The 24657-nt window shown below is 40.6% G+C and overlaps 1 protein-coding gene across 1 annotated transcript in view; it reads right to left on the bottom strand.

The window, feature by feature from the left end:
• lrp2a (low density lipoprotein receptor-related protein 2a) overlaps positions 1-24657 on the bottom strand; it is a 297083-nt gene that overhangs the window by 153709 nt on the left and 118717 nt on the right. Inside the window, exons 12-25 of the mRNA XM_078228217.1 lie at positions 22617-22757; positions 20484-20687; positions 19621-19813; positions 19373-19498; positions 17835-17965; positions 17530-17667; positions 15571-15852; positions 12588-12827; positions 10128-10247; positions 9906-10022; positions 8752-9129; positions 3287-3535; positions 586-797; positions 81-265 (exon numbers count right to left, since the gene is read on the bottom strand). Of these exons, the coding sequence (XP_078084343.1) occupies positions 81-265; positions 586-797; positions 3287-3535; positions 8752-9129; positions 9906-10022; positions 10128-10247; positions 12588-12827; positions 15571-15852; positions 17530-17667; positions 17835-17965; positions 19373-19498; positions 19621-19813; positions 20484-20687; positions 22617-22757 (2716 nt within the window). The remainder of the gene's footprint in view (positions 1-80; positions 266-585; positions 798-3286; positions 3536-8751; positions 9130-9905; positions 10023-10127; positions 10248-12587; positions 12828-15570; positions 15853-17529; positions 17668-17834; positions 17966-19372; positions 19499-19620; positions 19814-20483; positions 20688-22616; positions 22758-24657) is intronic.

The following is a 24657-nucleotide window of genomic DNA, read 5'->3' as shown; positions in this document are numbered from 1 at the left end:
AAATGAATGAAAGCGCTTTTCCAAATATAACCCTTCTTCTCTAATATGCATGCACATAAATGCATTTTTTTTTGTCTTACTCATTTCTGGGATCCAAAACCAATCCTCTGGGGCTCGTTATATTATCACTGAGTAGTACAGTTCTGTGACTTCCATCCAGCTTTGAAACCTCAATTGTTTGAAGAATGTAATCTGTCCAGTACAGATTGCGGCCTACCCAGTCCACAGCAATACTTTCTGTAACAGTCACTCCACTATCAAATATCTGTTGGCAGAGATTGAACCATCAGTCATAATGCAGCAAAGTATATCCAATAGAAAAAGTAATCTGACATTTTTAATGCTGAAGACATAATTCCCATGAAAGTTTTAACATTCTAACGGTATAAAAAAACATGAATGCCAATAATTTGAACATTGAAATATAATGTCAAATCTTTGCAAACAACTAATATGGAAGCTATCCTCTTACCAGCTAAATTTCCATTGTTCTATATTAGCTTATGTTAAGTGCCACATACAGCAGTAAACTAGATTTCATGGAATTGCCATTAATCCATTAGAGAATATAAAGGAAACACATACAATTTTTCGGTCTGTTCCATTTTGAAAAGCACTCCAAACTTTGTCCTGCGTTACATCCGACCAAAAAATTCGACCCGTTTCAGAATCAAAGTCAACTGCAACAATATTGCTCCCATCACGGACCGCGCTCTGAATGACAGGTGGACTTGCACCAATGCTGTCGGAAATGAGCTGACCTCGGCTTGCCACCATGATTAGAACATTGGTTGAATCTGAATAGAGAATCACCGCAATATCAACTCCACTGAATCCACAAAGCAAGAAGAGCTGACTGAAAATTAATTAATAACACAAATGATTGAGCAATAGCAAATTGAACTGTACTACAGGCTGCTGGCCAAGCAGTTACATCCCACAGAACCACAGAAAGACAAGATAACAAAAAAAATGATGCTGAAGTGAATTGCGCAAAAGTATTAAAATGGGGTTCGTCAACTGATTTAAGCTCAGGAGCCTTGAAAAGAAATTACAGACAAGCAAAAAACAGCAACTTTCCAACATTGTACATTGGCATGTTCACTGATATTCCACTACAACTACAGCCAAGCACAAGCGTACAATGTGAAAAAGCCAAAACCAATGTAACCAGTGATATATACCTTTGTCACTCACCTGTCTGAGATCTGAACTGCACTCTTCCTCACCACCCTTTCTTTCACTCTCTCATTCCTCTCCCTCACAGCCATTGGTTCCAATTCCCAGCTCGATAAATGCTTAAAGAGGATTCTAAAGTAGTTCGGGAAACAACATTGTCCTCTTCTTTGCTGCAAATCACCAAAACGTGCCACTGGCCTTTGCCTATGCCCTTAATGATACTTTTACCCATCCCCTCTCCAATGGCCCTGGGCTAATCCACCTTAGGCATAGTGCAGCAAGCAGGAAAACCACTTGCTTCATATCCAGACCAAAATCAACTAGATGTATTGGAAACAATAACTTTTAGCCAACCTAGAATGGTAGGAATTATACCAATGTCATCCCAAATTTCTCGTAGTGGGATCTGTAGCATGCACAAAAAGCCATGCCTAACCAATAGAAGAGCAATATCTTCCTGTCATATGTCCCCATGTTGCAATGTTTGATTTGAACTGGTTCTAGTCCACTATAACTGAGCCCAGATTTGAGACATTGAAAATTATCCAGTCAGAGTTTAATGTCTCAATTATTACAAAACCTGCAACAACATTCCAACCTGAACACGTGTAAATATTGAAAGTGGATTAGTGGCATTGCTCCAGTTAAACAGGGCACACTTAGCATGCGATTGCATCAGCACCAGTGTATCCTATTCAAAGCAGGTCTCATGCTTTGAATAGACTAAACCTCACATTCAAAAGGAATAAAAATTAAGTGGCTGAAAATCTGCAACTGCCCTGGTGGACATCCACCTAACCTACCCCTGCCTGCTTACCATTACCAATTCCAGGATGAGAAAATAGTGGAGACAGTAGATGAGCCTCAAGATGTGCTGATGCTCACCAATGCCAAGTAAATGAGGGGACTCCTCCCTTACCCTGAGAACTATGGCAGAGGTCTGGGGCAGATACATCTTGATATTTACATGAAAATGCTCCAGCAACAGAATATCTTGACCTAAATCTTACTAAACTAGTTGATAACCTTGATAAAACAAGGTCAGGCACTCATTCTTCCATTCCCTAGGTAAATATACTTCTCCCTAATATGAATGTTGAAGCATACAAGCAGAGAGAAAGATTGACTATGTAGCAGGCTGTGTACTGGAGCAAATTGAATATAAAATAAATAAAACATTGATTTTGAAGACCAATAATAAAGCAAACATATGAAATTAATTGTGAATTTCTATCTTCCTTTATCTTAGAGGATTTGAGGGTTAGGAAAAGATAATGTTGAAATGGTAAATTGCAAAGTCCATACCAAAGGTTTATTTTTGGCAGGTCAGTAATAGCCTCAATAAGAAGTCGGAAGAAATCATATAAGCATATACTCCTTGACAGATTAGTCGATACTGCTTGGCTGGCAAATGGACACTAATCCTCGGCAGAGTCTTGCATTCTAACAACTTAATTTAGATTGCAGGAGAATTACCACAGGAATTCACTAATAATTGCCACTGTGTAGAAATGCACATATTCATTCTGAACCAGATGACTTTTAACTTCATTAAAGTACTTGTCTATCGTTACATGCTTAATGAATGTCCTCTAATCCAACACAGAGCCTTTGTATTCATGGCCTATAGCAATGTTATAATGGTCAATCTGCATTCAGTGGGCAAAAACAGCATCCTTACTTCATACCAATATGATGTCCACACCCTGCCCCAACGTGCCAACATATATAGTAGTTTCCACACATCATAAGATGCTGCTATATTATTATCAGTCCCAGCATTTAAGAGCTTTGGTGTTCGAACCAATACAGAAATGCAACAACAAATTGAAGCGGAAAGAAAAAGATGGATTTGGCTTTTTAAGATGATCTCTAATTTGGTGAAAATGCTACAGTCAAGAAACACAAGACAATGTTGTCCTTCTGATCACTGGCTTTCTAGTCAAGTTAATATCCAAGCAGATAATGTCAACATCTGCACTAGTACTCCGTGACCATTCAGTTCTTCAGGTTACATTGTAAGTATCGCAGAAGCATAGATATGTTACGGTGCTGGAAATGATAAAATACATTTCAGTCAATGACAGGAAATGACAATGGGTTTTACCTGAAGCTTTACAGGTCCTCCTGTCAACTTCCAAAGTATATCCGTCATTACAGGTGCACCTGAAAGATCCTCTTTCATTGTAACATATCTGGCTACAAATTCTTGGTGGATTACATTCATCAATATCTTCACAGGTCTTGGAATCATTTTTAAGCTGATAGCCACTTGGACAAGTGCACTGTGCACCAAAGGGCCCTTCAATACATCCATGTGTGCAACCTGCATTGTTTTCATTGCAGCTCTCTGTATCTAGTTTTTGATATAAGCAAAGAAAAAATAATTTTAAGACAATATTTTTAAATCATTATCGAAAAGTCTCCACATTTCTATATATTGTTGCAATTAAATGTTTAGCATGACTTACATTTAAAAAACAAATGGCCTTTCAATTTAATTGTTCCTGTTTTGGCTAATTAAAGGGAAGTGTTCAAAGGTATCTTGCAAAGCCTAAATTCTAGAGAACCAATTTGAGGAAGTAATGCAAAGGGGAGGATGCAGTACAGCAATAGTTTTATATTTTTCTTTGGCAGTTGATCATACTGTATACTAACAAAACAATAGTATGCAATTTCTGCATCAGAAAACAATATAGTCTGTCAACCAGTAACTTCAAATAACAGTCATGCTATTTGTATCTTCCATCCAATCCAATCTATTCCTCTTCCCGCACCTAGTGGTGCCCCTAAGGCAGACTCTCATCTGTTTCCATAGCTAGTAATTCCCAGAACAGGTCACTAGTCTGTCACCAGAGGCTTAGAGCTTGAGCGACACTACTCCACATCAAACTCTCCCGCTCTTACTGCCAGCCATTGGTGTGCTTGGAAGGATTTACAGGTTGACTCTCAACCTGTTTGACTGTGTTTTGAACACAGCTTTCTTGGTCATCAAGTCCTTGAATGGGACTCAAACCTAGAGCTTCTGGCTCAGAGGTAGGAACACTGCACACTGCGCCACAGACCTCCCCTTGTATCTTCCATAATTAGCTGTACCTTTGGCATAAATGGGAAATCGAGAGTGTACAGCTCAACAATAGGAATAATTTCCAATGTTAAGTGTCATTAACTAAAACATTGGCATCTACCAGGAATTGCAGAAAGTTTCCCAGGTACTTCCTGTCGACAAAAAACAGGGCAAATGCAATCCAGCCAAATATCAACATCAGCCTACTCCTGATCATCAAGGTGATGGAAAAGAACAGCAGTGTTATTAGGCGGACTTGTTTACCAATAACCTGCTTGCTGATGCTCAGTTTAGGTTCCACCAGGGTCACTCAGCTCCTGACCTCATTGCAGCCTTGGTCCAAACATGGACAGAAGGGCTGAACTCCAGAGGTGAGGTGAGAGTGACCACCCTTGACATCATGGCAGCATTTAATCCAGTGTGACATCAAGGAGCCTGAGAAAACTGGAGTCAATGGGAATGAAGGTTGGAGTTGGAGTCATATCCAGCACAAAGGAAGATGGTTGTATTTTTTGGAGTCAATTATCTCAGTTCCAGGACATCACTGCAGGAGTTCCTCAGTGTAGTTCCCAGACCCAACCACCTTCAGCTGCTTCATCAAAGACCTTCCTTCCATCATAAGGGCAGAAGTGGGGATGTATGCTGGTGATTTCGCAATGTTCAACACCATTCAGAAATCCTCCGGTATTGAAGGAGTCTGTGTCCATATGCAGTAAGATCTGAACAACATTTAGGCTTGGGCTGAAAAGTGAACATTTCCATCAAGAGAGAATCAAACCATTTCCCCATGACAGTTATTACCATTCCCATCACTGAATCACCCACTATAAACATTCTGGGGTGACCAGTGACCAGAAACAGAACTGTGCCAGCCATATAAACACATTCTGAGGTGAGCAACACACCTACTGACTCCCCAGAGCCTGTCCATCATCTACAAGGCACAAGTTGATGGAACACTCCACTTGCCTGGATGATTGTAGTTCCAACAGCACTCAAGAAGCTTGACACTATCCAGGGTAAAGCAGGCTGCTTGTCTGGCACCCCATCCATCACCTTCAACATTCACTCCCTCCACCATCAATGCATAGTGCCAGCAATGATTTTCATCTCCAAGATGCACTGCAGCAACTCATCAAGGCTCCTTCAACTGCACCTTCCAAACCCATGACCTGTGCCACCTAGAAGGGCAAGGGCAGCTGATGTATTGGAACACCACCACTGCAAGCTCCCCTCCTGACCACACACCATCCTGACATGGAACTACATCGCTATTCCTTCACTGTTGCTGGGTCAACATCCTGGAACCCCCTCCCTAACAGCACAGTGGATGTACCTACACTACATGGACTGCGGTGGTTCAAGAAGGCAGCTCATCACCACCTTTTCAAGGGACATTATGGATGAACCTTAAATGCTGGCCCTAGCCAGGGTTTCCCAAATCCTGTGAAATTTTTGTTTTTACAAAATTCTAATTAATTTCATCTAATATTCTGAAATTCAGAGTGATTAAATATCTAACTATAGTATAGAAATATAAACAGAGGACAAGTTAGAAAAATAGGCTTCTGAGACGAACACAGAGATGTTGATATCTCTCAACTGAGGCAGTAGAATCACTGTAGACATTGATTTTCCAACTCATCCGCGATGAACCATGCCTTGGAGAGGAAGGAAAATCCTGCTCTTGGATTCACATCTGGAAGTTTTGATTTGCAAATATATGAAGTCTTCATCTACTAAGTTTGAATCATAGAATAGAATCATCGAATCCCTACAGTGCAGAAGGAGGCCATTCGGCCCATCGAGCCTGCACCGAGAACAATCCCACCCAGGCCCCATCCCCCTAACCCCACGCATTCACCCCGCTATTTCCACGACACTAAGGGGCAATTTATCATGGCCAATCAGCCTAAACTCACACATCTTTGGACTGTGGGAGGAAACTGGAGCATCCAGAGGAAACCCATGCAGACACGGGGAGAATGTGCAAACTCCACACAGATAGTCACCCAAGATTGGAATTGAACCCAGGTCCCTGGCACTGTGAGGCAGCAGTGCTAACCACTATGTCACCGTGCCGCTCTCATATTTAAGTATGTTTTTTCCCATCCAGGTTACAACATTGTAAGTGGTGCAGAAAATGAATTACAAACTGCATCATGTAGTATTTTAACATAGGACTACCATTACTGACATACATTTACTCACTATTCTACATTGTCATAAGTTTGAAAAAGTAATCTTCATGTTTACATTCCTTCATACTTCTCCCTCCATAACACTGTGACATCCTCCAGTCATACTACACATACCCCCACATCCCCAAACTCCTTATTCCTCCAACTCTGATCTTGTGGCCTCTGCCACTACTCTTTGCCCCATCATCAGCAGCTACGGCTTGAATTCCTACATCCCCCCGGTCTGGAATTTCCTCCTGAAAATTCACCAACTTGCTCCTCTTCTTCAGGATGCTCCTTAAAACCCAACTTTTTGATCAAGTTTTTGGTCATTCCGGGGTATGAGCACAGAAATCAATGCTGATGCTCCAATGAAGTACTTTCAGGCGAGAAGTCAAACCGAGGAGCCATCTGCATATTAGGTTGGATGTAAAAGATTCCATTGGGAAGAAGGGCAGGTGAGTCTGGTGGCCAGGTATCCAGGCCAATATTTATTTATCTATCAACAGCATAAAACAGATTATCTGGTCATTAACACGCTGCTGTTTGTGGAAGCTTGCTGCCTGCAAATTGGCTACCACATTTTTGACGTAACACCAGTGACTATGGGCTGGATTTTTGTAGACTTATGGAGACTCTGCAGCATATACAGATGGCTCGCAGATCTGGAAGACCTGCTCTCAGATCTGGCAAAAATCATTTTTATCAAAGGTGGGTAAAAATGGGAGCAGAAGAGACTCCCATATGTCGGAAACTCAAATCCAGCAGACCCCTTCAAACTCAGTGCCAAGTTCCAAAAGACCCAATTTTTACTGGGGCAAGGGCCGTATCCCACAGCTTGGGAGTTACAAATCTTTAGAGACTTCACAAGCGAGTGTGAAGGGTGGATAAGGTCTGTAGAACTGTAAATCTGTCAAGATATCTAAATGTCTCTTTAAAATTGAAATTATGTGAGAGACTTGAAACTAAATCTGTTCTAACAGTTTCAATAGTTGTTTGTTGACATAACACTAAATATATTATTTTAAAATTATTAATGCTCGATTCTTTTCCACAACTCATCATTATCACAGTGAAGGATTGTAAGTTTATAGTTTGAATGACAACTAAACAACTAGGTTATTAAAAGATTAGCCTTCTTTTACGTAGGGTTAAGAATATAAGTATTTGTTTTTATAAGGGATTATGAATGTATTAAATGGACATTCATGAATGATAGTGTTTTTTTAATCTCATGAAATCTGTAATACATGTTGAGAATATTATTTTATTTCATCTCAACATAGCTCTGAGGTCTGCCTAGGCATGGGTGGCATAACGGAAGTAGACAGTGGGTGGGGACTTGGGTTGGCATGAGTTAGCATTAAGATGGCAGAGTCTATAAAAGGTCATCAGAGGTATGTAGGGGGCATGCATTGGCATGTATGGCCATAGGATATGGGTGAGTGTGAGGCAGTGTGTGGGTAGGGTGTGAGGGTGACGGAAAGAGAGCCACATGTTTAAGAAAACAACTGAGATAAAGTCCAGTAAACTAAGGCAGGTGTTAGCTCACCTTAGCACTCAGCAACCCCTGTGGCCACCTCTCATCTGTGTCTCATGTCAATGGGCCAGACTCAATGCTACACCTGCTCTCCCTCCCCAAAACAAAGAGCATACCACCCGGGGCACTTTTTCCCAAGCAGGCGTGGCAAGCCAGGAAATTTATTGGTTTAGGGGTAAAGAATCCAGGCCTATATGTCATAAGTATTTCATTAACTTGTAAAGCACTTCGATATATCTGGTGGTCCTGATCAATGCTATATAAAGGCAAGTCTTTCTTTCTCTTTAATGCCAACCTCTACCTGGTTCAATGGCATTTTGTTTCTGAATATTTGTCAGTGAAGCACATTGTGGTTTGCTATACATAATGCTTTATATAAATGCAAATTGTTGCATTGTAGTAGTATTGGTAAATGTCGGGTCATGATGTATAGTCCTTTCTTCGACCGGACTTTTTAACGATTTCTGATGATCTCCTTCAAAGTCAACTGCAAATCAAAAGCTGAGAGGAAACACACAAAGAGGGAATCCCAAGGCAGCAACTGATCTAAAACTCCATCACCTGCAATAACCTGTCCTCGTTACAACAGAACCTTGCATGTGCTGATCAGCGTTAGCAGTCACCTATGCACCCAGTGGAACCCTAGCAAACATCACAGATGATGAACATTATCAGCTTCACCTCAAAGGATGAGCAGGAGAAGAGACAGGCAGTATACACATACAATTTACTGGACCCTTTGTTAATTATAAGGACTATGGAAAATATTAAAATAGTTTACTTACTGCAGAGTGGTGATTCGTCTGCACCGTTTGGGCAGTGTGGAGTATGGTCACAAACCTTATCCAAACTCAGGCAGAGGCTGAGACCTGGGCACTGCCACTGGTTACTGGGACATTGAAATGGCTGTGTGGGGCAGTCTCTTTCATCACTCATGTCTCTGCAGTCATTGTCACCATCACACAACCAACCTTTGAAGACACAGTTTCCATTATCACACTGGAAGTAGCTGGAAGTGCAGTTATTTGGTGGACAGCTAAGGTGTTCATCTGATCCATCTGTGCAGTCTGAATGGCCATCACATTCCCAGTTTGATGGTATACAGGTACCATCATCTTGACACTGGAATTCATTTTGGTGGCACATACCTGGCGGTCTAGTGGCTACAAGAAGAAAAAAACAAAGATTATAATCAATGTTTTAACAAGGTTATATAAAGCAACCTTGTGTGCCAGTTAATACTTGATAAACCAATTACTTATTATTGGGCGAGGACATTGAAATTAGGCTTAGCCTCATACAAAATAATTAGCGTAAAATCTGCGCGAATATAAGATAGCCAAACATTATTGGACATTGAACAGATATTCCCTCTTGTGGATAGTCTAGAACAAGAGGTCATAGATACAGAGTGAGAGGAGATAGGTTCAAAACTGATATGAGGAGAAACCACTTCTCTCAGAGGGCTGTGAATCTGTGGAACTCACTGCCCCAAAGTGCAGTAGAGGCAGAATCAATCAACAGATTCAAGAAAGAAATAGATATGTTTCTGATGAAAAGCGGGATAAAGGGCTATGGGGAGCAGGCAGGTAAGTGGAGTTGAGACCAGGATAAGATCAGCCACGATTATGTTAAATGATGGTGCGGGCTCAAAGAGCTGAATTACCTACTCCTGCTCCTAATTCCCGTGTTCTTTGTTGTTCATTATCTGAACAAATTCAGTGGTTAGAGAAGGAAACCAGACATGCATTGGATCATAGTTGGGTCCAGGCAATGATCTAAGTCCTCCATTGCGCTGATGGGGAGGGAATATTTTTGGCCTTAGTCTCAATAAATTTTAAGAGCACCAATAACATTTTCGAAGCAATCCATAACAACATGGGAGCAAGGTTCCATGAAAAAAAATAACATTTAATCAGCACTAAATTGGTATACATACGACATCCTGCCTCATCAGACTGATCACTGCAATCAAAAGCTCCATCACAATGGTAGGTATTGCTTATGCACTGTCCTCCACTGGCACATTTAAACTCATAGGAAGTGCAGTTATACACTGTAAAGAAATTAATTTTAGTTTAGGAATCTGAACCATAAAATATTATTGTTCCAAAAGATGAATTGTCTCCGATTGCGGCCATTGCCTTTTATCTACACTTACCACAGCCCTGTTCATCCAGTCCATCTAGGCAGTCTTCATCACCGTCACATATGTAAACTGGGTCAATGCACCGATGCTCTGGACATAAAAATTGCTCAGGTTGGCAGGTGCTTGTGAAATCTTTATTTTGGAAAGGAGAAATCGGAGAAAAAGCAGGCTTAAATTTATATTTAGTAATATTTTATTTAGCTCCTACTGCAAATTTATAGGTGATCAAACTTACATTACATGCCTAACTTACTAGCACCAAATGCAAAGAAATTAATGACTCAGTTTGTTAGCATTTATATAGAGTATTACACTAGTTAATGGAGAAGGAATGCCCTAATTGAGGAAATGGCACGATGCTGGCATAGATCAGCCATGATCATCCTGAATGGCGGGGCAGGTTTGAAGGACCTGGTGGCCTACTTCTGTTTCTATTTCTTGATGTCAGCTCTGCACTGATCTTAAAACAAATAGCTCTGCATGCCTTACAAATATGTGGACACAGCAAAATAGCGTTGAAGTGATCAATAATTAATGTTTCCCCAGTCATTTCAACAACTCATTTCTGATGTCTTAACGCAACACTGCAAATGTATAACTTTCTTCTGCAGTGAACAAAGATATCATTGCGTACGGCACAGTAATTTTTAGATGTCGCTCACCGCTGGAAATAGTTCTGAGCTGAAATTCCATCCTCAGCCTGACTGTTAGTTCAGAAATAGAGGGAAGGATTTTTTTGGCCTCTGAGCATGGAAGCAGCAGGGCTGGTAAAATTGCTGATGCAATCCCGTTGTTGGGTAGGTATCCCAGCCACAGGACTGTTGCTGCCTACTGAATGGAAATGGGTAGGCAATTTGAATAATTAATGGCCAAATTAAAAGTGATTATCCTTGGATGTTGGCATTTTGCCAGTGGCAGAGTGGTCCTTCATCAGCTGGAGGACAGCCTGTCAGCTACATTAAGGCAGCCTCCCAGTAGTTTCCCAAGATTCCATTTAGTTTGCAGCTTCCATGTTGGAAGAAGGGATTGCTGGCACGAAATAACATCCCAGTGGCCCCAATGTTCTTCAGGCCCAGACTTTTTTACCCTTCTGAAGACACTTGCCCTCTTATTCTCCTTGGTAACTTAGCAGCCGCCATCTATCTCAGTGGTGTTGCCCAGGCTGCAGAACTGCTGGCCCTCTGATTGTACCAGTTATGGGGTTGAGCTGTCATGTTTTTGTAATGATATAAAAACACTGATCTATCTTAAGGGATTGAGTAAACACATTGTGGGTTCATTTATTCAGACTAGGCACATGGGAACATTTATAGAGAGGTGTAAAGCTTGAAGCCTCAGAGCAATGTGTACTTTCTTTGCGTCCTTCTTTTGGGTCAGAGCTGAGTGTGTGTGTGCTCTGCCAGAAGTAAAAGCAAAACTAAAACAGAATCGCATGATACACTTCCCTTCAAGTGGTGTCATGCTGCATCTCTTAAAGGCATATTATAACAAGGACCACCTGCCTTCCTTAATTGGCCACCTTCACTTAGTTCTTAGTTGTTGCTTGTTGGTAACATCATGGGAGAAGTCTTGCCTCCTTAGCATGCTGGTCATCCAAACAGCACTCTGATGATGGCACTGCCACCTCTTCAACAAAATCTAACCCCCATAGCTCTTAAATATTTTAAATATAGCTACATATTCTTAAATTGACACAAACCTTGTGTTGTGTTTTACTTTGGCTAGCCTTGATTTTTACTTTACCTTGACCATATGAAGAGCTATACATTTTTTCAAGTGCAGAAAATGAACAAACTTTGGAGAGATTAATATGCCCCAATCTGATCAAGATAATTATATTAATTAGCCTAATGGCCAATAGTGCTTAACTTGCATAATAATATTACATACTTAACAGTAGTATTTCATTTGAGGATTTTGGGTGGGATTTTTCTCCCACTCTGTGGCGTGTTTCACAGCGGCGGGAGACAGAGCACTACTTGTTGGAGGCAGGATCTTATGGTCCCGCCATTGTCAATGGGGTTTCTCATTGAATGCACCCCTCACTGCTGGGAATTCCACAATAAGTGTTCACCATCAGCAGGACCATAAGATCCTGCTGGTATGAACAGCAGCAAGATTTCAACATTTGTTTTTAAGTTCACCTAATAGAAGATAATATATTTTTACTTCTTAGTGAACAATGAAACATTTTATTTCACCTTGTTGAAAATTTAATGAATATTTGAATCCTTCAGTTGTTCGTTAAATGAAAGTGTCCCCCTAAAAATGGTCCTAAGTTTCTTCAGATACTGCCGCTGCTGAAGTTACCAGATGTATATCAGAAAACTAAAATTTAATCGTATTAAAATAAATAGTTGTAAAATTGTAGCATATTACAACAGCTCAATGGGTTACTTCATTTCAAAGAAATCCACCCCCCATCATTTAAACTTACAAAACACACCTCACAGAATGAAATGTAATACATACCACAGTTAAGCTCATCTGAGCCATCTCCACAATCATTGTCTGTGTCACATACCCATGTCTTAGGGATACACCAGGAATTAGTGCAGGTAAAACTGTTTTCACTACAGGTTCTGGGGATATTGGTTGGGCATTCCTTTTCATCACTCCCATCCGAGCAGTCGTCTTGTCCATCACATCTCCAATAATTTGGAATGCATTGGTTATTAGGGCATGTAAAGGCAACTGAAGAGCATGTGATATCTAGGTGCAGAAATACAGGACAAGAATATAATGAATGACGCATATAAATAGTTCAAGTCCATAGTTTTCTTAATGGTTAGGTTAGTAATATTTACAGATAATACTCATCAGATGCTAAGATGACTTGTCTCAGAAGTTAAAAGCTTACCAGCTTTGATCAAATTAATAGTTTATATTATTAAATGCATATCAAAAGTTTCTCAACTTTCTCAACACATGGAAGCATTTAAACTTTACATATGTTCACAAGACCCATATTCCAACTCTTATGTCAGAATATTTAATCTTGTATTTATGGACCTTAAACAATACACTTCAGTAATGAACTTGAACTGAAGAAATACTTGGGGTCTGAAATTAATCTTGCTGCATTAAATCCTGTATGTAATTGAATACAAGATAAAATCAGAAGTAAAATCAGTAAAATTGAACTGTTCCAAAATCACTTTCAGGATTTACATTGAAAATAGAGGAGTTTATCAAAGGAATTGTTGCCAAATGACTATTAAAACAATTATACTGTGGTTCAGTTGGCAGTACTTGAGACAAAAGGCTGTGGGCTCTAACCCCACTGGAGGGACACTGTAGTGTGGTACTGAGTACTATGTTCCAAATGAGACATTGACCTGAAGTCATTTCAAGTGTACGTTAAAGGCCCTATTTTGAAAGGGAGTTTTCACAATGTCCTGACCAATATTTATCCCTCAGCCAGCATTACTAAAGGTTCAAATCATCACCACATTGCTGCTTGTGACATTTTGCTGAGCACAACTTGGCTGCCACATTTCCTATTTTACAATTTTGACTATGTTTCAAAAATATGTAACTGCCTCTAAAGTGTTCTGGGACATCCTGGGGTCATGAAAGGTGGCATATAAATGCTAGTCTCTCTTCTCTTTTGATAATCAGTACATTTGCACAATGGCAGCTTTTCACTAAAAAGCTATCACATAATCCATATATTTGTGATTTGATTATATTCAATAGACTGCTTGTAATACACCAGAGATGTCAGAGAAAATTTCATGCAGGACATTGATGAGAAATTTAAGCACAACCCTTGGGGTTGGATTTTGAAAAATGAGGTGGATAGCTTGAGTCAGGAAATTTCCCAACTTGGCAGATCTGCCTCAGTTTAAAAGACACCATTGAACTCAACTTTCTCTCTGGTCAGGTGGGGGCAGAATTGAGTTGAGCATGGTAACCCCAGATGGAGATTCTGAGGCAGCTGGTTAGAAAGCCCGTTGCAGTACTCTGGGTTTTTTCCCCCAGTTTTTTTTTAAGCTGTTAGGCCCTATAGCCCTCAGCCCTCATGTCCTCTTGAACCCCACCCACCTTCCATGCCACCTCATACCTCCATAGCTCTTCACGCCAGCTCATAGATTCAACTCACCGCTCATGCCTACTACTATACATCAGATGGCCCCTCATGCCCCCATGGCTCCTTATACTCTCATATCCCCTCCATTTTCACTCACTTAGCGTTCACCATGGATGGACCACAGGAGGCCATGTGGAGATGAAAAAAAATGAACTTCTTCCCAATCTAATTGGGAAGTGAGAACAAAGATCTACATTGAAACTGCACAAACCAATGACAATGTATTTTTCTTACTTAAACCAGATGACCTGTCAATCAAAGCAGTCCAACACTTTCTTACAAACTTGCATTGACAGTTTAAGCCTTTTTTTTCCCCCCAAGTTAAAAGAATAGAGAATTTTTTTAAACTTCAGATCATGACACTTAAACAATGCTTACTCGCGTTCAGGAAGATTTACTCCATCGAACACCACCACTTGGAAATTCCCCTCCAACCTAACTTGGAAATGCATCACTGTTCCTTCACTGTTGCTGGGTCAAACTCCTGGAACTCCATCCCTAACAGCACATTGGATGTACCTACACCACATGAACTACAGCAATTCAAGAAGGCAACTTACTACCACCTCCTCAAGGGCAATTAGGGAAGGGCAATAAATGCTGGCCAACCCAGCAATTCCCACATCCAAAGAATGAAAAATAATCAATTTGTGACTCCCATACTGACGGTTAAGGACCATGGAACAGCCAAAATGAGGTCTGATTGAACTCAGAACAAAGTTGAAATAGCCCTGCTAAATTTGAGTTACCCTCTTGTGTGAATCACACCTCACCCCCTTATCCATGCTGGTAAAAACTGAACCTGTCGGAAACAGGAGCAGGACATCTGCCTCTGGATCCCACGTACAATTTTTAAAGGTTTGTGGAATCTTCCCAACTCCAAAAAATTGGGTCCTTTGTCTGGAAGCCAAACATGTTATCAGTTTTATTCCCTATAGGAAAAAGTTGATTTAAAATTCTAACATTTCAACTAATTTTATGATGGACTTTACTGTCACAAATTATTACTCGGGTTCAAAGTCGGCTAGCATCCCAATCAAAACACTATTTGAAGTATCATTCAAGATATATTAATTAAATGTTATGGTTCATAAAGAATTGAAATCAGTAGGTATATTAGAAACTTAATTAATGCAACAAAGAGAAGTATTCTGAAAGCTGAGGACAATTGATCTCATTCTGTAACATTTCATAATCTTTTATTTCTTAGCCCAAGAATGTATTAATTAGAAGTGTTGAAAGGTAAATTTGATCTTATGTAACAAGAGAAATTAAGAACTTTTAAACAAATTAAATGGGTGCATTAAACCCAATTGTACTGACACATTGGCTGCATTGTATGTAAATTTCAACAGTACGTACTTAAAGTTCCACAGCTTGCTTCATCACTATTATCATGGCAGTCATTAACTCCATCACAGCGATTGTAATTTGGCACACATTTCCCATTGGCACAAGTGAAAGAAAACATGCCGCATTGTTGTGTGTGTGGTTCACTTGCTGGGTCTTCGATGCAGTTGATGTTGTTGGAATCAAGTTTCATTCCATACGGGCAACCACAGACTCTCTGAAAATTGGGTATCGGGAAGCAAAAATGACTACAGTCTCCATTGGGGTTTGTTGGTTTGTTACAGTTGTTGGATCCTATATTATAAAAAACAGCAAAATGTCTATTAGATAGATGTAGAAGATCCCCCCGTAAGGCTTCATGAGAATTCATTGAAACAAAAGTTTCCAAGTATTAAGTCAGATGGAACAAAAACAGAAAATGCTGGAAATCTCAGCAGGTCTAACAGCATCTGTGGAGAGAGAATAGAGCCAATGTTTCAAGAGAAACATTGGGTGGCATTTTCCAGCCGTGCTTGCCCCAAAACCGGAAAATCCCGTCCTAGGTCAATGGACCTTTCCAAGGTCTGCCCCTCATCCGCTACAATTCCCGTGGCGGGCGGAATGGGAAAATTTGCACTGTTGGCTCTATTTTCTCTCCAAGATGCTGTCAGACCTGCTCAGATTTTCCAGCATTTTCTGTTTTTGTTCCAGATTCCAGCATCTGCATTATTTTACCTTTATCTTAAGTCAAAAATGAAGTTACTAAATAATTTTCACTTCGAATAAATTCTTCACTAAATTTAATGGGCGTGCTTTCCCTTCTATTCAATCTATTAGCTCAAAATACACTTGGGCTCAAAGATGGCCAGTCAGCAGATTAAAACTACAAAAAATGGAAGATTTGCATTTCTATGGCATCTTTCAGAACTGACGTACTAAAGTGCTTTACAGCCAATGAAGCACTTTTTAAATAAAAGCCATTGTTGTAATGTAGAAAAAACAAGTTGCAGGCAGCAAACTTCTAAAACAGATATTCCATTTTTTTGATGTTGATTGAGGTCAGGATAGAAAGACTTCCTTGTTCATCTTTGAAATAGTGCCATGGGATTTTTATGTCAACCCGTGAGAGCAAACAGGACCTCAGTTTCATATCTCATCCTGAAGTCAGTGGATGCAATCTTACCTGCCGTTCACGCCACACCCAGGTTAGTTCCTTGGGTTTACAGCCAGCCAAATCTCCATTCACTGCAGGAGATGGGAAAATGCCACCAAGGTGAATGGTGATAATGTTCCAGCCAGAATTTTTGACAGTGCAGCACTCTCTCAGTACTGCATTAGAGTGTCAGCCTTGATTTCTTTTGTTCAAGTCGTGGAGTAGGACTTGAATCAACAACTTTCAGACTCAGAGACAAGAGCGCTACCAAGTGACACAGCCAAAATTTGGGGCAGAGCTCAGTGTTACCAGGATTCTACCTTGTTCCGTTTTGCCATTTTCTGGTAGCAGAAGTACAGGCTAACCTTATACCTCCTTTGTCAAAGATGGATTGTCTGGATTTTTTTTTCCCCAAACTATGTCAAGAATCACACCTAGAAGACCATTCTAATGGTCCATCAGATGAGATGTGACGGTGCTCTGTTGAAAGGTCTTTGAAAGGTCTCAGTCTTTACCCAGACCAAAGTAATCAATCCATCAGAGATCAATTACTTTCTCTCTGGAAGCTGAGTGGCTCCTTGTTTCGTTGTACACTATTGTTGCTCATTTTGTTTCATTAAGGAAAAGGCCAGCAGGTATAAATTGGGATGGGGCCTACACCTTTGAGCTTGGCCAAATGGAGATCCTACTCCATCACAATGGCACTGATAAAGCCAGACCCTCAAAATTTTAGACCTGTGTGCTTTGGAGAAGATTCCTTTATCCACAAATCCAAATTTGCATTTGTCAGCTCAACGTAGATAGTTAAAATATATAATAATTTGATTATTTATACATACCAGTCTGGACAGAAGCATCAAATGATTTTACGTGCATAATATTGTTAATGCCTCTTCTAATAATAGACATCCCACCACCATCTGTTTTCCGCACACGGACAATTGCGTTCAGCCTCCAATCAGTAAAGTATGCATAATCTACAGAGAAAAGACAATCAATGAACTAGTGAAGACTAAACTAGCCAATGTAGTTTTGTTCTGTTTAACAAAATGATCACAACTATATATCATGAAAGTTTACAATGTACTTCCATTTTTTTATAGCAAGTCTCATGGCTTCAATATTTTATAGGATTGTGACTTACCACCAAACACTGTAAGACCAAAAGGGTGTGACATTTGGCTAATTTGATTGAGTGTCTGTCTGTCAAAACCACTGAAGGAACAGTGCTCAATTTTATCGAAAAAGGCATCCACCCAATACAGACGAAGAGAACTAGAAAAGTAGAAATCTTTGATTCAGTTCAAATGGAGACTAAATAATTGTGTAAAATAATGTGCTGAATTCAAAACATGCCCGCAGAGATTGAAAAATAAACTCAGCGTTACAATTATCTACTCAACTGCTGACGGTCTTAAACAAATATAAATCCTGCACATGAACCAGGGCTGCAGACAACAAAAGGGGGATGGTAGCGTAATGGTAATATCACTGGACTAGTTAATCCACAGGCTCAGGTTAATGCCTTGGTGAACAGGGGTTCAAATCCCACAATGGCAGCTGCTGGAAATTTTGAGCAAAATCTGCAACATAAAGCTAGTCTTTGCAATAATGAAACTATCATCAATTGTCAATGAAAGCCACCAGGGAAGAAAATCTACCATCCTTACCTAGTCTGCTCTACATGTGACTCCAGACCCAAAGTAATGTGGCTATCTCTTAACTGCCCTCTGAAATGACTGAGCAAGCCACCCAGTTCAAGGGCAATTAGAGATGGGTATCAAATGGGCATGGGATGTGGGTGTTGCTGACCTTGCCAGCAAGACCCACAGCCCATCAAAGAATAATTTAAAAAACCCCAAGCTCTGGAAAACAACTAGCAGCATATGGAACCAAAGAATAGAAATGGCATAAAACCAAATGATGTGCAAATGTATTCATCATTCTCATGGCTATTACTTAGATCAGAATTCACTATGTATTTCAGAGTAATCAATAAATCTTTTACTTTTATATTCACTAAAAACGAATGTGACATAAATGCCACTTCATTTTCTTTTCTCTGACAATCAGCGGTTGTATTTCTTTTTTCAGGACATTCATGGAAACACTTGTTTTTACTCAACGAACAACCAAAGAAAGCCCATTTTAAAACTGAAACAATTTGTGCGAAACTGAATTGTACTTTAATTATTGCAGAAGAGGTCTACTCCTGTTCTTTTCCTGAAAGAGAAATTTTATTCTAGCTCTTCTGCTATGTGACAAATACCATTCCTAGTTATACGATGGCCTGACAACCTTCCAAGATTCCTTTTTATTGTACAATTGGACCAGCCATAATCAAAAGAATGAGAGGTTTGAAAGTGGCTAATAATATTTTTCCCCTCTCTGAAGAAGTGCCTTGACCCCCCTGACTATGCCCTGGATACCCTGGTAGAAATCAGAAACTATGATGGAGAAAGTGTATCCTGCTATTCTATTAGGCTTAATAATGTCTAACCAAAGAAACTGCTCATTTATTTTCATATTCATTTGTCAAAGCCAGCAAAAGGTCAGCACAAATAGAAAAGCTGTTTTAATGCAGACTGATTATTAATTGGCCATTAGCAAATGGAGGAAAACATACCCTCCTGAATGTTGACAGCTGTAGAATTAGCCTTTTGCATTATCAGCTTGCCTTACCTCCAGTCAATGGCAAGGCCATTTGGCCAACCAAGTGTTGTATTGACAATTGCCATTGCATTTGACCCATCAGCCCAGGCTCTCATGATCTTTGCAGGTCTGTACCAGTCTGTCCAGAAGATGTATCTGGAAGTAGATGTTAGGTGGTAAATCCAACACTTATGGATTTTAGCTAACTAAATCAATGAAAGTCACTCAAAAATCCATCCATGATATTAGAAAACTGTGATACTGAAATTTTTATTTACCCCACCGTTGGATGCACAACAATAGACCTGGGATTGTTCAAGTTCTCAACAATCGCCCTCCTGGATTTATCAGATAACCGCAAAACAGAAATGCTGCTGTAACGTGCATCAGTCCAGTAAAGATTCCTTGAAATCCAATCAAAAGCTAGATCTTCTACTCCATCCACTCTACTGGCAACTAGGATTTCCCGGTCTAGATATCAGACAGAAAACCAAACATTATTGATTTCAATTCTCAAGTCTGCTCACTGGTAGGTACAGAATTCTGTTTACCAGCTCTTAGCTGGGTTGGAGCCAGAGAGTGAAGGAATGACAATGGGAACAAGAGACAGTGAGCGCGAGAGAACACCAGCAAGAGAGCACCACCCAGTCTCCATCCCTATGACCATACTATTTCCCTAAAAAAAAGTGCTGTAGTGAGGCACTCTATAGCTTAAAATCTCAAATTAAGTAAAGCGTAACCACAATCCCTAGTTATAAAATATAGGCAAGTGTGTCACATTTACTAAAACGAATTAGTAATGTTTTGTCGGTGAAACTGGCAGAATTATCTCTTTAAAAATTGTAAGAATTTCTTCTCCAGCGGCAGAAGTATCCTTAACTACAACTTTAAGAGGATAGGAAGGAACCAATGATATTATGGGATTGTCTCCATATATAGTAAATAAAAAAGAATCTAATTAGATCGACACAACATAAGTAAAAATTAAACACCCGTAAAGCAATCTTTCAGAATGACTATCTTTTAAGAAAGCTAAAGGGTAATAAGGTTTCCATATTCCATTTAAAAATCAGAACCCACAATCTTTCCATTGCAGAAATGAAAAAGTTGAACATTTACATCAATTTGGTTTTTTTATTACCTGTTCCATTAATTTTTTGTTGATAAATGAGGTCTGTTCTTGTATCAGAGAAAAAGATTGACTGCTGCGCTGCATCAAAATCAACTCCCACAAAGTAAGAAGGGCTTGCTGTCACAGGCAGGATGACATCTTTCTGGCTGGAGATGTTGAAAGGGATTCCACGCACAGCCAGCTGGGATGAAAATAGTAGGAACTGGGTCACAGCTGCAGAAGAGAGAACATGAAGTATTTAAACATTCTTCATTTAACACAGCCAGGGAGTCTAAACCACATGGAATTTTCACATCCAGCTGGATTACAAAGCAGGAGCGTAACTGGACCAAGGTGGATGAATGGAGGAGAGAGATGGGAAGAGAAAGAAGGGAGAGAATGAAGAAGAGGCAGAGGAGAGAAAGGGAGAGGAAGGACAGAGAAACAGTTGAAAAGGAAGATGGGAAAGGGACAGGGAGGATGATTGGTGTATGTGTGAGAGGGAGAGAGAAAGAGAGAGAGAAGAGTGAACAGCAGCAGCAAAAATAGGAAAAGGTGGAAGAGAGGGGCAATGATGACAGGGAGCAAAGTTTAACATTTAAACTATTGGGTCCATTTGTTGATCTGTGGAAAGCTACACTTAAAAGGAGGGATGGGTCACATGATTGGATCTCCAGTCTTCTAGCCTTATCTCTCATCTACTCTTCCCAACTATAACTTCCCTGCTGGGAATGTGGGAGACCAAATTGGCCCCAATATTCTGTCTTCACATTTTTAGAAGCACGATGTACCAAGAGTACAGAATGAGACCATTCAGCTATCGAGTCTGCGCTGACTTTCTGACAGGTACCCACCCACCATTCAATCCCCGTAACGCCACTCACCATGGTTACTCCATCTAACTACACATCTTGGGACACTAAGGAACAATTTGGCATGGCCAATTCATCTACCCTGCACATCTTTGAAGTGTGGGAGAAAACCGGAGCACCCAAAGGAAACCCACGCAGACACGGAGAGAATGTGCAAACTCCACACCGACAGTCACCCAAGACCGGAATCAAACCAGGGTCCCTGGTGCTGTGAGGCAGTAGTGCTAACCACTGTGCCACCATGCTGAAAAATAAGGGAAATCTTCAAATGGCATGATGGGGGAAATAATCCAATAAAATGTATGAAAGCTCTGGATTGGGGCTGATCTTAGCTCACTGAAAACCCATTCACTCACACAGATTTGAAAGTCAGCCAACTCCAGAAACTTGAGCATAAAAATCCAGGCGAACAATCCAGTGCAATACAGGTCCTTTCCAGGATCCATTAAAACGAGGCATCGGCTGACCTCTCAGATGAACGTAAAACATGGGCGGCACGGTGGCACTACAGTGGTTAGCACTACTGTCTCACAGCACCAGGGAACTGGGTTCGATTCCCGGCTTGGGTCACTGCCTGTGTGGAGTTTGCACATTCTCCCCGTGTCTGCGTGAGTTTCCTCCAGGTGTTTTGGTTTCCTCCCACAGTCCGAAAGACGTGCTAGTTAGGTGGATTGGCCCTAAATTCTTCCTCAGTGCACCCGAACAGGCACCAGAGTGTGGCAACCAGGGGATTTTCACAGTAACTTCATTGAGGTGTTAATGTAAGCCTACTTGTGACACTAATAAATAAACTTTAAAAGATCCCATTGCACTATTCAAAGAAGACAGGGATGTTCTCCCAATATCCTGGTAAACACTTATCACCCAACCAAACACTAAAGCAGTTTAATTTGATCATTCAACTCCTTGTTGTGTACAAGTTGGTTGCTCCATTTTATCACACTGTGACAGTGTCTAGAAGTCATAAAGTATTTCCTTGGCCTTAATGCACATTGGGAATTCCTGAACTTGTGAAAGTTGATTCTTTCTTTCTTTGTTGCACGGCATTGCATTTTTCTATGTAATACACGGTCGAGCTGACAAAGTTGCCTTATGTTCTGCTTGTTCGGGCCGTGATATTTTCTATAATGTAACTGTTGAGTTTATACGAAACTACAAAAGTACTCGGGATTAATGAAGGTACGTGTCAATAAGCAATGAAAGGAGATTGTAGAACACGTCAATGGAAATTTCTACAGATACTCCTTACGCATCTTAAAAAAGTAAACAAGTTTTCGTGTCATTCTCATACCATAGCAATGTTTTCCATCACGGTGAAGATCAAAGCCCAGTCTGCACCGACATCGGAAGCCTAGACCATCATTGTCTGTCGCATGGCTGAGAATGCAGATATGATCACATGCACCATTGTTCCTGCCACATGGATTCCTCACTAAAATCAGCACACACAAAACAAAATAGACATCGGAATTAAACATATGTTTTAAGGAAACATCAAGCTACTCACATTTCATTGCAGTGTAGAAAATGTATTAAATCAGTGCAGAGTTAACTCTGGTACCTTATCGATAATGGGAAGTCACGTTACCTAATTGTAATGTGTTTGAATGAGAAAGACTCAATCAACAAGCTAACTGTTTTTTATTATCAGTCTTTTTCCTTTCTTTGTGTGGAAAATACTACTATTGTCACCAGAAAGTCCTATTTATTGCCAGCCTAATATTAGCGAATGAAGCACATTATATATATACAAATTCTTTCCAAAAATCCATGGATTAGCGAGGCTGATGAATAAACAAAAAAGATGCAATTCATGAAAACTAATTGGATAACTTTTAACCTTCATCAAACCAATTGTAAGCATCAATCATTTTTGGTTTGAAAACAGCAACATTCTAAATCTATCACATTCCAAATATAAGCCCAGAAATGTAATAATAAGGAGTCATCTGTATAAAAGTTTTATATGTTTTTCAATTAGCTGAAAGTTGCAGTCAAGAATGATTTTTACTTCTTTGCATAGGGCATAGTTATCCGCTCTTCACACTGGTGAGATCTTCTGGTGCACTTTGCCACTTGTTTCCCAGTGGAGTGGGGTGGAATGAATGGGAAACCCAATTGACAGTGGCAGGACTAGAAGATCCCGCCACCAGCCAACGGTCGGCTGCCTCCCACCTCTGAGAAAAACACTGTGGGGAGGCCAGAGAATCCCAGCGATAGACTTAGAAAATAAACATGTTTCCTTGCTATAAAAAATGACCTGGACTTTAGTACAGGGAATGCAATGTAAAAGTTAGTAAATGATACAAACCTTGGCAATACAGTAAATAGTGAATGTTTTAGTGGTCGATTTCAGGGGGACATATACAGACTGTTGAAATGAGCAGATGGATAACAGACACAATTCAGTGTAGATACTGTACAGTGATGCACTTTGGCAGAAACAACATAGAAAGGCATTCCCCTGGGATTGGTTCACTCCAGCAGAGTTTACTACTGTTCCCCACTAATGGGGAACAGGTGGCCCAAGCTCGCTGGAGGGAAGAGAGGCCATTGAAGCCCCCCGCCCAGGAGGTCAGGGGTAAGGGGCGGTGCCCCTTGGGCAGTGCCAGCCTGGCACCCTGGCACTGCCCAAATGACAAAACAGGACTGCCCATTGGACATTGGGCAGTGGCAGGGAGGTGGGGCCAAGGGAGTGGGGCCTATTGGGGAAATCAGTGGGGGTGGGAGTTCCCGCTGTCACTCTGCATTGGGATCACAGCCAGAGGGAGGGAAGAGGTGATCGGGGCTGGCCATCCGGGTGGGGGATGGGGGGGAGGGGGCTGCCGATGGGGTAGGGGGGGGGGATCAGGACTGCCCAGGGATGGGGGATTAGGAGATCGGGCTGTCATGTCAGCTGGATATGAAGGGGTTAGGCTTGTATCTTTTGCAGTCTATACTTCAAAAAACCATGTTGCTGGCCTGCCACCTTGTTACATTCTTCTTCTCTTCAATATAAATGTACGAATCCCACACACGGATTGGTGAAACAATAATGTGGATTCTTTATTTGCAGATAAGACAGATATATCTACTGGCAGATTAAGTGTAGTACATCTGATCTCTATCCTCTGCTTGTCAACTGCCTCCCAGAAGGAAAGGAACAGTAAAATGGGAAAATACGAATACTAGTTCGAATTGTTTTTTCTTTCAAGTTGTGAGACTAATACATCAAATCCTGTCTAAATGTGTTAATGATTGACAGCATTTTAAAATATCCCCTCTTGATATGATGTGCACAACATGTTTTAAACTGATATGGTAGAGGGATGGGAACCAAAGGGTAGGCTTAA

The sequence above is a fragment of the Mustelus asterias genome, chromosome 14, assembly GCF_964213995.1.
Source record: "Mustelus asterias chromosome 14, sMusAst1.hap1.1, whole genome shotgun sequence".
Taxonomy (NCBI): Eukaryota; Metazoa; Chordata; class Chondrichthyes; order Carcharhiniformes; family Triakidae; genus Mustelus; species Mustelus asterias.
This window is presented reverse-complemented; position numbering and strand designations above follow the sequence as displayed.